This window comes from Panicum virgatum, chromosome 8N (assembly GCF_016808335.1).
Source record: "Panicum virgatum strain AP13 chromosome 8N, P.virgatum_v5, whole genome shotgun sequence".
Classification (NCBI taxonomy): domain Eukaryota; kingdom Viridiplantae; phylum Streptophyta; class Magnoliopsida; order Poales; family Poaceae; genus Panicum; species Panicum virgatum.
In genome coordinates this window covers 24602567-24620473 of record NC_053152.1, presented here as the reverse complement: position 1 = coordinate 24620473, position 17907 = coordinate 24602567, and the positions used below count along the sequence as shown (strand labels likewise).

Below are 17907 nucleotides of genomic sequence, written 5' to 3'. Positions count from 1 at the left end.
CTCGACGTCGCACTCGTAAGCGTGCTCGAACGAAGAGTCGATGGTGATGACGCCCTTCGGACCTGGCATTTTGAGCTTGAGGTAGGTGTAGTTGGGGACAGCCATAAACTTGGCGTAGCAAGGACGACCAAGGATGTCATGATAGGACCCTCGAAATCCCACCACCTCGAAAGTGAGAACCTCCTTGCGGAAGTTGGCTGCTGTGCCGAAGCATACAGGCAGATCGATCTGGCCGAGGGGTTGGACTCGCTTCCCCGGCGCAACGCCATGGAATGGCGACTTGCTGGGGCGAAGCTTGTCCAGTCCGATCCCCATGAGCTCCAAGGTAGGGGCGTACATGATGTTGAGGCTGCTGCCTCCGTCCATGAGCACCTTGGAGAAGCGAGTGTTGCCGATGATGGGGTCGACAACGAGCGGATACCGTCCCGGATGCGGGACGTAGTCGGGGTGGTCCTCGCGGCCAAAGGCGATGGTATCCTTCGACCAGTCGAGGTAGGATGGCGTGGCTTTTGTAACGGAAAAGACTTCGCGGCGCTCACGCTTGCGCTGCCGAGAAGTCATATTCGTCGTTGTTCCTCCAAAGATGAAGAAGGCGTTCTCCACTGGGGGGAACTCGTCATCTCCACCTTTGTCGCCAGCATCCTTCTTCTTGTCCTCGTCGCGATGCGCGACGCGGTTGTAGTATTTCTTGAGCATCTCGCACTGCTCGAGGGTATGGTTGACCGGGCCCTTGTGGTAAGGACACGACTTCTTAAGCATGTCGTCGAACTGGCCACCACCGCCTCGAGGGGGGCCTCGAGGTCCCTTGCGGTCTGGGGCAGCTGCAAAGGCCTCCTCGGAGTCCATTGCTTGTCTCGACCCGCGCTGGCTCGGTGGGACCGGCTTCTTTCCCTTCTTACCCCGCTTCAGTTTCTTGGCGGGGGCATTGGGCTTGACGTTGCCGCCCTCCGCGGGCGCATCGTCTTTGCACTTGCTCGATTTGTCGTCGAAGATGGCACCAACCGCTTCCTCGCCGGCGGCGTAGTTGGTGGCAGCGTCGAACAACTCATTGGTGTTAACGGGTCGGCTTCTCGCAAGCTCATGCACCAAGTTCCTGCACGTCGTACCCTCGAGGAAAGCGTTAATGACCTCGATGTGGGTGATGCTGGGGAGCTCGGTGCACTGCTTGGAGAAGCGTCGCACGTAGTCACGCAGGGACTCGCAGGGCTTTTGACGACACCCTTTGAGGTCCCAAGAGTTCCCAGGGCGCACATACGTGCCCTGGAAATTGCCCACGAAGATATGGACCAAATCGGCCCAGTTGTGGATCTGATCCGCAGGCAGGTGCTCGAGCCATGTTCGTGTGGCGTCCGCAAGATGAAGAGGAAGGTTGCGGATGATGACCGTGTCCTCCATCGCGCCGCCTAGCTGGCACGCTAGGCGGTAATCGTTGAGCCAGACTGCAGGATCAGTCTCGCCCGAGTATTTGACGAGGGTGTTGGGTTGTCGAAAGCGCGGGGGAAAGGGCGCGGTCCGAATCTCCCGGCTGAACACCCGGGTGCCCGGAGGCTCCGATGACTCACCCCTGTCGTGCTCGGGGTCGAAGCGTCCACCCCGTCGAGGGGTGTACCTCCTGCCGTCGATGACGTTGCGGGCGTCGCCGTCGCCAGCGTGCCCGCGAGTGTCCCGAATTCGCTCCCTTACGGGAACTCTCCCGATGCGCTCGTGCACCGAGGGTGCCCTCGCGCCGGGCGCTACGACTGCTTTGCCCTTCGCCGCTGGGGGTGTGTGCACGGAAACCTCACGGTCCTGGTGCACAGTCCCATCACACTGCTCCGGGGCCTTCGAGCGCATGCGAGACGCAGAACTCTCGGCCTGCTGCGCGGCAGCTTGCTCGATGAGCTCCTGTGCCTCGCGGCGCGCGTCGTTGTCGTCCTGGGTTCCGTCCTTGGTCCCGCGAAGATTGCGCCGGTCGTCCTGCAGTGTCCCGGCGGTAGTAATGGCGTGGGACGGTCCCGGACCCCCTGGTCGGAGTGCGGGCATGCACACTAGAAAGTCCAGGAGCGCGTGGAAGTCCCGGACCCCATAAGGGGGAGGTCCGGGGTCCCTGCCCGTGCGTGCAGAGCGTCCTTCTCGGAAGGACATGTGACATCGCCGGACCCTTCCCCAGCGGGAGGTGAGTCCGGATGGTTGATGTCGGCAGAACAGTAACGGGGGTGGCGCCAACTTGTCTTGCCCCACATTGAATGTCCACAATGTTGCTACAGCGACCGGGGTGGCGGAGCGGTGACCGGGGTCAGCGGATGGGGCGTCGGTCACATCCACCGCGGGAGCGGCGGTCTGGCGCCGCCCGTCATTTGAGCCGTGGCGGAGTGGCTGGCCTTTAATGCCTTCGTACGGCGGTCGGTTGGGCGGCGGGGACGTTTGTCTCTTGTGCCGTGAGAGGGCCTCGAGCGAGGCGGAGATGAGTCACCTGCTCGAGGGCAGACCCGCTACCCTCGAGCGAGGCGGAGATTGCCCAGCGGGCCCGAGAGGGACCCTCGAGCGAAGCGGAGATCGTTCTTCTGGTTCGAGGGGGATGGGAATGGGCCGCATGCTGGGCTTCTTTGAGTCCTTTCCTTTCTTCCGAATAGGAAGCAGGCCGTGGGCCTTCGTGGGCCCAGTTGGCTTAACAGGTATTCGTGTTTTAAAAGCGATCTTAGTACCCCAATTAGGGTGTCCCTAATTGTGGCACCCGGCAGCAGGCGACTTAGAACACCGTCGAACGCCGTAGAGACGCAAGAAGAATAACAATGTGATTGGAAAAGTAAGGGTTTGAGAGATAAAAAGTAGATGACAAATGTATTGATTGGATTGTGGTTAATCCACAATCGGCCTCTGCCTTTATACTGCAAAAAATTGATGACAAATGTGTTGATATAATTATGGTTAACCATCAATCAGTCATAGTTGGATTGTGGTTAATCCACAATCGGCCTCTGCCTTTATACGGCAAAAAAAATAGATGACAAATGTGTTGATATGATTATGGTTAACCATCAATCAGTCATAATCTTTATATTTATAGACCGAGGAGATCATACCTTTCAAGTCAGTTTATATAAGGACTCCAAATTACTGATCTAAACCTACTCATATTACATAGGCCAAGACCGGTCTAAATGATCGGCCGGATCGGTCGGACTAGTCGGTCTCGGTATTTGCCAATTTAAACTGTCAACAAACACAAAGTATTTCGCTACCTTGACAGTGCCCTACTATCCGTTTGCATTGTGCAACCATCCATAAATAAGGACAATGCGGTGTTTTGTCGGATTTATACCCATCGGCGTTGCTAGCACCCGGACGTTCGATGGGAACATCTTCCATCAAACAATTCATGCAACATTCAAAAATAGTGTCTGCAACATGAAAACTTAACATATGCAACATCGAAATTTAACATTTGCAACATCAAAATATGTTGAAAAAATTTATTATGCATCCATCAATAATGGGAAAAAAAATCCGCCGCAACATCTGTCTTATGTTACATGGAACATTTTAAATCAATCAATTAAAATATAATATTTGGATAAACACTTGCAACACATGCGTGTAAAACAAGTATAACATCGTAACATCTAAATCTACTTTTGCAACATCCACAGTACATACTTGCAATATTATTCGAAAATATTTAAAACACGTGAAATACACACTTGCAATATGCAACGAACCGTAGCGAAATAGAGGTGGATGGCGAGCCGGGGAAGCTCGACGCCGGGACGCTCGCCCCTCCGGGGAGGTCGCACTGCGGCGCGCCCTAGAGCTCCAGCTGACACCTTCGCCCGCAGCCGCCCTGGAGCTTCTCCGCGGGCCACGCCGCCGGCAGGGCGAGCTTGAGCTCCGACGTGGATCACGCCGCTAGCTGCCGAGCTTATCCTTGTCACCGCGGGGCCGTGCTGCCGACAGGGCGAGCTCGAGCTCGCGCTCCGCCGCCGTGGGCGAGCGACCTCTGTGGTTGGACGAGGGTGAGCGACCTCCTTGGCTAGGCGAGCTTGGGCTCCACTCGCAGGCATGCGACCTCCATGGCTGGGCGTGCTCGTGCGTGCGGGCGAGCGAGCAACTGGGCGATCGAGAGAGGGGTAGAGGAGAAGAGATGCGGAGCACGAGCGGTAGACTACCAAATTACGCCGGTAGTGGATTGGCGAGCGAGCGAGAGTCCGATTTCATTTTTCTTTTTATGTGGAACACATACGTCTCGGACGTCTGTTTCCTAGCATTCCCGTATACCCATTCTTGATTAATGATCAGTCTATCCAGATCTCACGGGCCAAGCTAAGCGCTGGACGCCGCCGCTCCAGCGAATTCAACTCAATAGCCACAGCGCTGACGAGACACTGCGGCACCGCGCAGAAGATCCGAAACAGCACCCGCCTACCCCCCATCCCGCTCCGTGGATTGGGATCTAACTGCCCCCTTGTCTCGGCTTCACTTTCATCACCCACCACTCCGCCAGTGTCAGGGTGCCAGCCCACCGGTCAAAATTCAAAGCGGCCAAGCAGAGACACTACCTCACGCCCACCCCGGCACCCCGTCTCGTCCGCCACCACCTCCACACAAGCAGGGGCCACAGCCCACAGCTCGCTTTGCGGCGCTGTTGGCCCGTTCCTCACCCGTGCCTCTGCTTCCGCCCCAGCCAGCCAACCGAGCCAGCTTTTAGGGCGTGTTTGGTTTGCCGCCTACGGCGCCGCACCGCGCCACACCTTCCGCGCCGCAGGTGTGGCGGCCGAATCGGCCGCCGCGCCTTAGGCGCGGTGCGGCGCCGTAGGCGGCAAAGCAAACAGACCCTTACTGCTTCGAGGCTGAGGAGTGACAATGGAGGACGGGCGCGCGTGAATTTAACTCGCCCAAGGGTAGCAGCAGCGCTGGCGCCTGGCGTCGCCCACCGGTCACTGTCCAGGGCCCATTAATGCCGTCCGGTCCGCAGGACCGCTACTGCTTGCCGCCTGCTGCTGGGGCTGGGGGGAGAGTGAGCAGCTAGCTGCGTAGCCAGCGTAGGTGAGAGATCGGGCCCGTGCGCACTGCGGCGCTCTCCCTTTCCTCCCGGAGCTGCTTGCTAGCCTGCTAGTTAGTTGCTGAGGAAGAATGGGGGAGAGAATGTTGGGGGCTCTTGGATGCATTCGCGAGGTTCAGGATGTGAAAGTGAGCTGGTGAGCTTCTTGCGTTTTACAGGGAACTGCGGAGCCTGCTCTTGCCTCCTGGGTTCGCTGCGTTCAGGTCAGGATCTCCCTGTTCCTGCATTTGAATTCTGATGAGTGCCGTTTCTCTTCTGCGCCGATTCGATTCCTCATGCCTTCTCTACTCTGTTACTACGGTGTGTTTCGGTCTGAAAATACTCAACTTTCCAATTTTCCCTCTCTATTCTTCTTCGCGTTCTTTTGAAGTCGTGCTCCGGGTAGTTCGTATCTGGAACTCTCAGTTGCTTGACATTCGGGTTGCTAAATCCTCGTTTCCCCCGTCGAGTCCGCTGGATTTCTTTTTTTTTTTTGGCGTGCAGCGGTTTTGTTTTACCGTCAAGACTACTGCGTTTCCCGGTAGGTTTCACTCAATTTTTTTTCGAAGGAACGGCACTCGACGAGTGCGTTTCTGTTGATATAGTAGAAAAATATTGGTCTCTGTGAGACCATAGCTAGAAAATAAAAAGAAAAGAAAACAACAAACACATTCGGTTAGATTGGAATGTCAATACGGATTATCACTCAACTATACTCACTGGCCGATTGAATTGAGACATCAACACGGCCAAACTCACTCAAGTTCTTGCTTGCAAGCTCAGATTTGTGTTCTTTTACCAAGTCCCCATTAAGGGTTCTTGCAAAACCACGGGTTCCGGACTTGAATTTTGTATTTGTCCCAGAAGCTCTTACTGTGGGAATCCGCATTTGCTGTACAGTCTGATCAAATTACGGTCGCCGTGCTCTTATTGCATATTAATGCTCTGCCCCGCGACCCCTGTCTGTCATTTTCTATGTCGGGTTCCAACAGATTTGGGCTACAACCCAAATGTTCTTTATTTTAAACAGAAGGAAACTAAACACTGTTCCCTTGTTTCTTCCCCTGTTTGATCTGAACTGAGTTTCTTCCGTCCGCCACCCAAAAGTTTACTTTTTTTATTTGTGATAAGACACGGATATGAGTCAGTTTACTGACAGATTTGCCTTGTTCTTCTATTATTACTCTCTGTTTCTTCCAATTTGGACTAAAAAAATATAATCTTCTGCAGGAAACTGAATTTTTTTTCTTTTTTTTTTAGCAAGCGAGGCAAGTCCCTCGGAGGAATCGTTGTGCAACTACATTGCTCCACCTTGGGCCTTTCTGCTTTATTCTGTTGCCCGAGAAAATCCTCTGTTAAATTCTGAGCATTCAGGTTTTGAAGTGATAAAATTTACCAAGATTCCAAGCCAAGCAAGAAGATACATACAGCTAGCTGAGCTCCAATGGGTTGGCACCTGAGTATCCTTATCATGACCACAACCTGTTTTATGTTATTTCCAATAAGCGACCAGTCTTCACAGAGCGAATTGCTGCAGCAGCTCAGGAAGCAGCTGGAGTACCCCAGGCAGCTGGATGCATGGGGCAACCCAAGCAGTGATCCCTGCTACACTCAGCCCACTGCAGTGCTTGCTGTAACATGCGAGGGAAATGCCATCATGGAGCTTAAGATCGTTGGTGACAGGATCACCAAGCCACCAAAGTTCAGTGGCTATTCTGTTCCTAATGTTACCCTTTCAGAAGCCTTTGTTCTTGATTCGTTTGTTACTACGTTGGCAAGGCTGACTACCTTGCGGGTTGTCATCCTTGTGTCTTTGGGCCTATGGGGTCCCCTCCCGGATAAGATTCACCGCTTGTCTTCACTTGAAGTGCTTGATTTGAGCTCCAATTTTCTGTATGGATCGATCCCTCCCAAGCTGTCAGTCATGTCGAAGCTCCATACTGTGACACTGGATGGTAACTACTTCAATGTAAGTGTGCCAGACTGGCTTGACTTGTTCTCAAACCTCACTGTTCTTCGGTTGCAGAGTAACCAGCTGAAGGGATCCATACCAGCATCAATTGGCAAAGCTGCCATGCTTACGGAGCTTGCGCTTGCTGGCAATAGCATCTCAGGGAATGTTCCAAATTTAGGCTACCTAAGTAAACTTGAGATGCTGGATTTAAGGGACAATGACTTGGATGGAGAGCTTCCGGAGATGCCTACAGCATTAGTAACAATCTTACTCAGCAAGAATTCACTAAAGGGTGAAATCCCTGAGCAGTTTGGTCAGTTGAACCGGCTTCAGCACCTTGATCTCTCATTCAACTTTCTTGTGGGGAGTCCTCCTGAAGAGATCTTTGCTCTCCCCAACATCAGTTATCTGAACTTAGCGGCAAATATGCTTAGTGGGTCACTCTCGAGTAGCTTAACATGTAGCAGTACTCTGGGCTTTGTAGACCTGTCCACTAACCGATTCACAGGTGATCTGCCTGCTTGTCTGAATGGCAATATGAATAACATGGTCGTCAAGTTTGATGGGAATTGCTTTAGTGCTGACCCTGCTCACCAGCATGAAGCTAAATATTGCCACCAGTCTCATAAGGGAAGAGGATTAAACCAGGATGATGGACTTGTTATAACTGTTGTCGGCATTTTGTTTATTGTGCTTGTACTTTCTCTGCTGTTAATAGCTTCAAACAAAAAAAGCTGTCAGAAAGTTCTTGCGGAACAACAGTTCCTGCGAAAGCATAAACAAGATAATTCGACTTCGGGAATGTCCTCAGAACTGCTAGTGAATGCAAGTAAGAGTTCTTAAGATTTTGGTGTATTGAATATGTCTGGTACTTTACTTATAGAGACTCCCTTTTGTTAGTTATTAAATTTGATGACTGAATTTATCTGTGCACAAAAAATATGGAATTTAATAGTCCATTTCTCCCAAGTTACATTATGTCTGAATGAGCGATTTGACATAGTTTTGGTGTTTCAAATTGTTACAGTACATCATTGGACTTCTCATTTTATAGAATGGTTCGACTATGCAATAGTGTGTATGTGAGAAATAACATAATTACGGCACTTTAAATTTGCATGTAATATGACATTCATAATGATGACACTTCAAAGTAGCATGAAATGTGATATTCTTCTTGCATGCTTGAATCCTAATTTCATTTAATTATAATACTCGTATCAGATGATTTTTGCCTGTTTTACTTGTCAATTTGAAAAATCCCCTTCATTGCAGGGTGCATATCTCATGCTGTGAAGTTAGGAACACAAATACAGCCATCATATCACATATTTTCTTTAGAGGAACTCAAGGAAGCGACAAAAAGCTTTGAACAGTCAGCATTTTTAGGCGAGGGAGCAATTGGAAAGGTTTCTTGGCATATTTTTAAGATTTGTATTTTTGTTTATAAATGTGATACAGTTAATACTTAATAATTTTCTGTTCTTCAATATTGGGCATGGTTTAATCAGTTTTTTGTTGCAACAAAGTAGAAATATTCGTCACAGTAGTATTGATAGCATTTAGTGTACCTTACTTCCATTTGTAACAACTTATCTTATTTCCAGCTATACATGGGAAAATTAGAGAATGGCACCCTGATTGCTATAAGATGTTTGGCATTACACCAACGATATTCAATAAGGAATCTGAAGCTTCGTTTAGATCTCCTTGCAAAGCTTCACCACCCAAATTTGGTTTGCCTCTTGGGGCACTGCATTGATAGTGTCGATGAATCAAGTGTGAAGAGGGTATTTCTTGTATATGAATATGTTCCTGGTGAAACTCTCTCTTCTTATCTTTCTGGTAATAACCTAAATCAAATATGCAGAAGTAAATTTAAAAGCACGTTTTGGGCCCCACTTTTTTATTAACATTGCACTTTCTTGTTTTGTCAGGCTCTAGTCCAGAGAAGACCCTAAAGTGGTGTGGTAGGCTGCAGGTTCTGATTGCAATAGCTAAGGCTGTTCATTTCCTACATACAGGAATAATTCCTGGTTCGTTATATAATCGGCTAAAATCTTCTAGTATTTTACTTGATGAACACCTTACGGCAAAGTTGAGCGATTATGGATTATCGATAATAACAGAGGAGATATACAAACATGAGGTGGGCTTGTCATTCTGAATGAATGTTCCATTTTGCCCTCTTCATTAAATGTTAATAAAGCAACTTCAAGGGTAGACAATCCTGTATTTTGTACAAGTTACTTAGTGTTTGTTGTTTGCAGGTAGTAGAAGGGAAAAGATACTTACAAAACAATGTTGCAGCAATGTAAGTCCAAGCTGTACAAATACAACTAAGCTTGATTTCGCATTCATATTACAACTGTGCCTGGGTTGATTTCAGATGCACAGTTAAGCCATAAATTTTAGTATATACCTTCCACCCACCAAATGCATTGAAATTGAAAGAGGACAGGAAATCTGGTTTTAGAGTTCATGGATGTCCACAATTAGTGCCGATCCAATTCAAAAAAATTTAACATATACCTGTGTCTTTTTTGTAGGGAAGATTCGGAGGATGATGTCTACTACTTTGGTTGTATTCTACTGGAAGTACTCATGGGCCCAAAATTACATAGGAAAGGCGGTCCTTTTGTTTTAAATGATTTGGTAAAACTTCCCTTCATATTTTACGCTTTAAATTTCTAGATGTGATACATGCTCAGAATTTGGTGGTGTTGAGTAGGTCACTTATTTACCGGATGCTTTAATGCAATTCAAGTATTTAATACTTATCCTCTACTCCCTCTGATCCAAATTGAAGGTCATTTTGGCAAATCTAGATACATATATAGAAACTATGCATCTAGATGCCTAAACAACCTACAATTTGGATTGGAGGGAGTAGGCGCAATTTGACTTCATTTTATACCATCCCTTTCATCAAGTAACGGATATGCAAATATTTCTAATAACCATGAGTTGCATTTTTCTTTTCTGAAAAGGATAAAGCATCTGACCCAATTGATAAATGAATTCGAAGTGATTTAAGTTTGGCCTTCATATCTGTGGGACTGTCTGAAGTCGGACATGACCATTGGTCTTAGATTGTATCTGCAGGTTATCTCAATATCAAGCCAGGAAGAGCGTGAGGAAGTTCTGGATCCAGTCGTTATTGGGACTTCATCACAGGATTCTCTTTCCGTAGTGGTTTCTATCATGATCAAATGCCTATCCGTTGAATCCTCGACCCGACCTTCCATTGAAGAGGTTCTCTGGAACCTGCAGTATGCTGCACAGGTCCAGGTGACAGCGGACGGCGATCAGAGATCAGAAGTTTCCTCACAAGCAGGTTAGCACACCTGAAAATAAGAACATGGAAGTCTGTCTTCCGAGCGGCCTCTGTATATTATTGTAGTTTAAAGACTAAATAGCATGCCAATTTCTGTAAGCTCAGCACAGCAGGGACGTGGTTATCTACGGCAGTAGCATTTTCCTTGGGAAAAAGTATACATAACCCCCCAAACTATTAGGTTGGAACACATCACCCCCCAAACTACAAAACCGGATATTTAACCCCCTGAACTTTTCAAAACCGGACATTCTACCCCTGGAGCGGTTTTGAGCGGCGGTTTTGCTATTTTCTTTTTTATTTATTTCGATTTAATCTTTGAAAAATCATAGTAAATCACAGAAAAATCGTAAAATAAAAAATTCAATTTTGTTGGACTCCACATGAGTAGATCTACACAGTGAACATATAATAAGATATACTTTAGTAAAAAAAATTTACTGTAAATTTAGATCTATTTTTTTCTATAATTAAATAGAATAATTCATAGCCACAGTTTCTATAGCTCAATTGAGGTGAAATTTTTATGATGAGTTTATTATTGTATGCTTGAACTGTAATAAAATTTTCATACTCATTGGATCATGTATAACTTAGTTATATATTTATTTATATTTAACAAGCATAAACCTAAGCATAAAAGTAAATAAATATATAACTAAGTTATACATGATCCAATGAGTATGAAAATTTTATTACAGTTCAAGCATACAATAATAAGCCCACCATAAAAATTTCACCTCAATTGAGCTATAGAAACTGCGGCTATGAATTATTCTATTTAATTATAGAAAAAAATAGATCTAAATTTAAAGTAAAAATTTTGTACTAAAATATATGTTATTATATGTTCACTGTGTAGATCTACTCATGTGGAGTCCAACAAAATTGGATTTTTTATCTTACGATTTTTCTGTGATTTACTATGATTTTTCAAAGATTAAATCGAAATAAATAAATAAAGAAAATAGCAAAACCGCGCTACTGTAGCAAAACCGCCGCTCAAAACCGCTCCAGGGGGTAGAATGTCCGGTTTTGAAAAGTTCAGGGGGTTAAATATCCGGTTTTGTAGTTTGGGGGGTGATGTGTTCCAACCTAATAGTTTGGAGGGTTATGTATACTTTTTCCGCCATCACAATGGCATTTCTTCATGACTTAACACATCCTTCGTCGATCCGGAGATTTAGCCCAATAGCCCATGATGCGTCCATTCAGGGCTTAGAAGTATCACAAATTAGGCCTCCAGCCAGTGGAGAGAATAGATTGCGTATGTACGAATGGTGGGTTGTATTGCATTGTACCTCTTGGCCGGTATATACGAGTACAGGAGAGGGCAGAGCACCTCCCAAGATATATGGTAGTCTATGATATATATAACTAAACTACCAAATATACTCTAGCATCATGACGGTGAGACAGGAGAAAAGCCAAAAGTGGAATCTGACAAGTTGACACCCTGCTGAGACTGGAGAAAAGTCAAAGGTAGAATCTGACAAGCTGACACCCCCGCAGTTGTAGTGTCCTGGTGTGGATGCTGCGATTGGAGTAGAAATTTGTGAGTAGCACGTGCCGATGATAGCCTTTTTTGTGCTGATGTTAAGGTAGCCAAGAGCGATGCGAGTAGCTGTGGTCAAGAAAGCTGTGCTTGAGGTAGCTGTGGTCGACGAAGTTGACGTTGCCGATGTCAAGGAAGTCGCATGGGTGCAAGGGGGCGCCAAGTAGTGGGAATGCAATGTCGAGGCACCGTGAAGAAGAGGGTCGATGCCAAGGTCGATGTAGTTGAAGCAGTCATGTCTAGGTGTCCATGAATTTGCCAGACCCAAGAATACATCGTGGAGGTACACGCTGGTGTTGCCAATACCCATCGCTCAAAGACCCTAAACCCATCGCTCATTGACCATCACGAACATAGGCAAGTGTTGGAGGGCGAAGTAGTGTTGGAGGGGACCTCCACAGTCGTATTGACCATATTATCGTGCTTTCTAAATGCTTCTGCAATAAATGAAGTGTCAAATATGTCAAAGCTAGAGGTCTTACTTTTCTATACGCAGTCATCTAAAACAAGATTTTGGAATAATAAAGTAGTCGCCCAACGCAATTTGAGTCATTCGACGGATGCTAGTAGTATGTCTATTGCTTGGTATCATCACATGATGTCTATGATGTTTTTTTAAGGAAAATGTCAAGACTACACCCACATGAAGGTACTCCGAGAAGACGTGTACGGCTGAGCCGTGACGGCACGTGTGCATGTGTCGCGGTGAGTGAGCGTAAGCTGCGCATACATGCTGGCGGGAGAATGAACTCGTGATGGGAAGAAGACCCTGAATGAAGGAAGAGCATCGTTCCATTCATCCAATCATATCACATTAGTCAATTACTTAGATAGCATGGGGTTCCTATGAAGAAATATGTTCACAAGAACTAGAAAGAATGCAAGAAATAAAAAGTATGCAAGTTTATTTATGGAAGCGCTTGGAGTGCATAAGGTGGGTTGCAAGGTTCTTTGAGTTTAGTTTTCGTGATCAATAAATAAATTTAATTAAACTCAAGAACTTAGGGAGTTTGTGAGGAATGTGTTGCACATACCATCGCCAAAGAGGAAGAAGAGGGAACCACAGGAAGCCAGAGGTGGTTTTATCGAATCGAAAGCTCGACCATCCCACCTTAGATTCCTTCTGTCCTATTCTTTAGCATGCTGAACTGTCGATGATATGCAACATGTTTGGGGGGAGGACTTGAACGAATTTGAAATTGGTGATTTTGAGAGACCTCCCCGGCACTTTTTCTCGTACCTGTCTTTATTCAAAGAAAACAAAAGTGGAAGGGACTCTACCGGTTTTAACACCGGGGAGTCTAAACTTTATTGAATCAAAGAACATTACTATATGGGCACTAGTTTTTATTTTATTTATATTTTTTTGTATATGAATTTTGATGTTTTTATTTTATTCTTTTTATTTTATTATATTTTTTTTTCATGGCAAGCTAAACAAGATGGGTAACATAACAAGGTGGAGATATGAAGTAAGGATGCACGAGGTGTGTGGGATACTTACCTGAAAGAACTCACCAAGCATGGAACAAAAGATGCAAGATTTAAGCTTCATGTACATGAAGCAAAGCTTTGAATTTATTCAGCTCGGTTCCTTATGTACCTGTATTCCCATGGGACCAAGGAGCGTTGTGTTGGTGATGGAGTTATTGTATACCGCTCTTTGGTTGTCTATTGTTGACGGTCGTTAAGTACCATTTTTGACCGTCAACTAGACTCATGAATAACGGAAAACTATACACCTTACTCACATTTATGTTTCACTAACCTAGTTCCATAGTTATTTTGGAGTTTGTACGATTTTAGAAGAGTAAGAGCATAATAAGAGGAAAACACGACGAAGAGGCCACACAACTACACATAAGATCGCAGTCGACGTCACTCCCTTACAAGAAGGGCCCACCTGGCAGACAAATGGGGGCGCCACGAAAGATGCATGAGAGAATAAAGTTGTGGGCCAACCAGTTAGCCTGCCAGAGAAGGATAAGGACGAGAGGTGGCAAGGTGGGGCCGGCCGACCCCACAGGTCAGCCGCACCTGGCCAGCCTCCCGTCCAGGTGCATTTCGAGGAGGAGTCGCGGCCAAGGCACCTGATCACCTTCCATATGTGCAGATGATGGGAAACCGACCTCCACTAGTATAAATAGGGTCCCCTCTCACCCCTCACAACACACACACCCCATTTCACATGCTCTCTCTCTCTCTCAAGGCTCTCTTTTGCTCATAGTTTATGGTAGTGGAACTAGGCTAGTTTTTCTTTAGCAAATCAAGTCGTCCTCGAAGTCGTTGAGCGATCCTCGACTCTCGGTATGGTTTTGTATTCTTTCTGTCAGTACTCTATTCATAATAGAGTTTCATCATGGTTGCTATTCTATAAGCCCCATAGGAGTATGGTGAAAGGTAAGAACAAGACCAACTTATTCAAAATCAAGGTAAGAAATATTTGGTGGTGCCTTGGGTATACGTCAGGAATGCGACATTGTAGCAACTCCTGTTGAACAACCTAAGTCTAAAACTTTGCTCGGGACGAGCAAAGGGTCGGGCTAGCTTGGGGGAGTTCTTGATGGTCATTAAGTACCATTTCTAACCATCAACTAGACTCATGAATAACGGAAAACTATACACCTTACTCACATTTATGCTTCACTAACCTAGTTCCACAGTTATTTTGGAGTTTGTATGATTTTAGATGAGCAAGAGCATAATAAGAGGAAAACACGACAAAGACGCCACACAACTACACAGAAGATCGCAATCGGTGTGACTCCCTTACAAGAAGGGCCCACCTGACAGAGCAAACGGGGGCGCCACAAAAGATGCACGAGAGGATAAGTTTGTGGACCCACCAGTCAGCCTGCCATAGAAGGATAAGGACGAGAGGTGGCAAGGTGGGGCCGGCCTCCCATCTAGGTGCATTTCGAGGAGGAGTCGCGGCCAAGGCACCGGATCACCTTCCATATGTGCAGATGGCGGGAAACCAACCTCCACTAGTATAAATAGGGCCCCCTCTCACCCCTCACAACACACACACACACCCCATTTCACACCCTCTCTCTCTCTCTCTCAATGCTCTCTCTTGCTCTTAGTTTTGGGTAGTGGAGCTAGGCTAGTTTTCCTTTAGCGAATCAAGTCATCCTCGGAGTCGTTGAGCGATCCTCGACTCTCGGTATGGCTTTGTATTCTTTCTGTCAGTACTCTATTCATAATATAGAGTTTGATCATGGTTGTTGTGCTATCTCGATAGTTTATCAATCCATGCTTGTGTTCATCATGAGTTGTGTGACAAGTATGGTTAGGCCAGGTGTTTAGGGGTTGGATAACAGTTCGTTGTGCTTTCGGGCTTGTTCTAGTGCTTTGCTTGTCCATCCGGAGGGTGGGAGTCCTGGGGGCTCTAGAGTAGAGACCTTGTACACGAGCGTGGTGCTCGGGTATGCAGGATCCATCGGATATGATCGTGATCCACGCTGTGAAAGGGGTAGACGGCATGAGGTGACAGCCATGTCCGTCCGGCGTAACAATAGTTGTTGCGTTTAGCAAAGTCCTCGACGTTCGGATTCGGTGTAGGAGGTATATAAAGAGGTAACGAGACTGGATGTTCTCCAGTGCGGGACCTTCTCCCCGCTATCCCATTTTCCTGGCATCTGCAGTCCTAACCGTGTTCTAACATAATCTTTGCTTTGAATAGATACACTAGGACACCTAACCTAGCCTAAGCTCTAGCTAACTTAACATAGGATAGTTTAGTTTGTTCTTTCGTTCTTTCGTTCTTTTCTTTCTTTCTTCCTTGAGTGTTGGATGTGTGATCGTGTCACATTACCCTGCTTTATCTTTTATATCATGGCTTACCCCTGCTAGAGTTTTGCCTATTACTTGAGGAACGATATCATGATTAATGTCAAGTACAGTACCTTTGCCACTACCATCCTTTGGGAAAATATAAATAACGATACCCTTACTCTCCGGGTGAAATGCTACAACGGTGTATCCGTGCGCTTGCGGATCCCATCTGTAATCATATAGACTATACCAAGAGAGTGGCAGTCCTTGGTGTAGTTGCTAGGGATGGGCTTAACACCTCCGCTCTTAGTGATTACACCAAGGAAAGTCAACACGCATTTCTAGCGTCGTTACCGGGAACTAACCCCTCCTGGTGGCGACGTTAAGAAATGCCAACAAGCATTTCTGGCACCATTGCCGGGGATGGCATGTGAACAAAGTTATTGTGCTAATATTAATCTAGGCTCGTACTCAAGATATAGTCATTACTCTTTTAGGCTAATGTCACTTTATGTCTTCTTTTATTTTTGATTTGAAAGAAGACAGGGGTAGTGTATGACCGGTTTCTTCCTGCCGGAAAAACTACACAGAAAATCCAGAGAAGCTTGTGAGAAGATCATGACCTCGCGTCATTCCTCCTCCCGCTACTCTCCCAGTACAGAAACCTAGTTCAGAGGCACCAACTGTTCGTGAGGCTATGGCTAAGAAGACTCTCCGCGAGTTGTCCATCCCCTCCACCGCCAATGTGGCTACTGGACCCAACGACAATGTTGGGGACGTCAACTTTGAGCTCAAATCTAGCGACATCAACATGATGCAAGCTAGCCCGTTCTGTGGCAAGCCAAATGAGGACGCCAATGCTCATTTGCAGAACTTTCTAGAACTCTGCGACACTATTGTTATACAGTGTGTCGCCGCTGATGTTGTCAAGCTGAGGATGTTTCCCTTTTCCCTGCCGGGAAAGGCAAAACAAGGAGAAAGACATCGACACCTGGTACAAATGCTCGAAGGCATTCCTCGCAAAGTTCTTTCCACTGGGCAAGACGAATGCCCTGCGCGGGAAGATATCAAGTTTCCAGCAGACAGGGATGGGATCCATCTCGGGAGCTTGGGAAAGGCTGCAAGAATACATCACAGCCTGTCCTCATCATGGGATGGACGAATGGCTCGTCCTCCAAATCTTCTACAATAGGCTAACAACGACATCACGAGCCTATATTGACGCTGCTGCTGGAGGAGCCTTTCTCGACATGACCATAATGAAAGTCAAGGCTTTGGTCGAGAAAAATGTCTCCAACCAGGGGTGGAGTGAAGAACGACTCCAACCTCGGATAAAGGGCACACATATCGTCAAGGAGATGGATATGATTGCCGCAAAACTGGACCTCTTGATCAAGAAGTTGGGAGAAGAGAGCCAATAGCAGATCCAGGCTCCTGTCTACGCCATGGGTTCGCACTTCATGTGCGAAGTTTGTGGCAATGATGGACACTCGGGGAACGACTACCCCGAGACCCGTGAAGACTGCGCATACCTCAACAACAACAACAACAACAACGGGTATCGTCCACCACAAGGAGGCCAGGGGTGGAATCAGCCACGTCCACCATTCCAGGGAGGTAACAACTATAACTCCAATTTCAATTCGAACCAACCTCCTCTGAGAGAATTAGTGTTAGGCCACGCTTAAATTAATGAAAATATAAATAAAAAGCTTTTGGCCAATGATAAAACCCTAGAAAATTTAAATGTTAAAATTGAAACTTTGTCTTCAACGCTTAAAAATCAATTAAGTTTCAATAAAATGATAGAAACTCAACTTGCACAAATCGCTGCTTCTTTACCTACTGGATGGGGTAGCCCATCCCGGCAGTCATCATGCACTAACCATGCAGGTAGGCGTAATCCCCCAAAGAACAATTCTTGGGATGGCCTGGTGGCAGCTGTGCAGGAGGATCTAGGGGTCCCCATGATCAGCTCCTCGATCTACGATAAATACACTACACCACATGTGGGCTTCTGTGACGTTCCACTTACGTCACTGAAAGTGTTATTTTCGTTATGTTTCATAATTTATGACGCTTGTGTGACGAAAATCCGTTTGTCGCCTATACCATGTAATAAAAGGTCTTTCATGATGAAAACATATTTTTTCGTCATAAATCTTGTGACGATTGTTCTATCGTCGTAGTAAAAATGTCACAAAACCATGTTGTTGAATGACCGTGCATAAGCCACGTAGGATAGAAAATATCATAAACTTTTTGCC

The 17907-nt window shown here is 46.5% G+C and overlaps 1 protein-coding gene and 1 non-coding gene across 5 annotated transcripts; one reads left to right on the top strand and one right to left on the bottom strand.

Moving 5' to 3' along the window:
* Positions 1 to 4867: 4867 nt before the first annotated feature.
* Positions 4868 to 10455, top strand: LOC120685745 (probable inactive leucine-rich repeat receptor-like protein kinase At3g03770). 4 transcript variants are annotated; one of them, XM_039967830.1, is made up of 8 exons: positions 4868 to 5241; positions 6278 to 7800; positions 8247 to 8380; positions 8579 to 8816; positions 8909 to 9120; positions 9242 to 9285; positions 9521 to 9626; positions 10064 to 10455. In XM_039967830.1, the coding sequence occupies exons 2-8, from the start codon at positions 6462 to 6464 to the stop codon at positions 10106 to 10108; spliced, it is 2118 nt and encodes a 705-aa protein (XP_039823764.1). In that variant the 5' UTR covers positions 4868 to 5241; positions 6278 to 6461; the 3' UTR covers positions 10109 to 10455. The 4 variants fall into 4 exon arrangements, with proteins under 4 accessions (XP_039823764.1, XP_039823763.1, XP_039823761.1 ...); XM_039967829.1 differs by having other exon boundaries at positions 4869 to 5241; positions 6282 to 7800; positions 10077 to 10455; XM_039967827.1 differs by having other exon boundaries at positions 4869 to 5241; positions 6248 to 7800; positions 10077 to 10455.
* Positions 10456 to 16689: 6234 nt separating this feature from the next.
* LOC120687046 lies at positions 16690 to 16796 on the bottom strand. The gene has a single exon (XR_005680548.1). It is a non-coding gene; the product is annotated as a small nucleolar RNA R71 (small nucleolar RNA).
* Positions 16797 to 17907: the final 1111 nt, after the last annotated feature.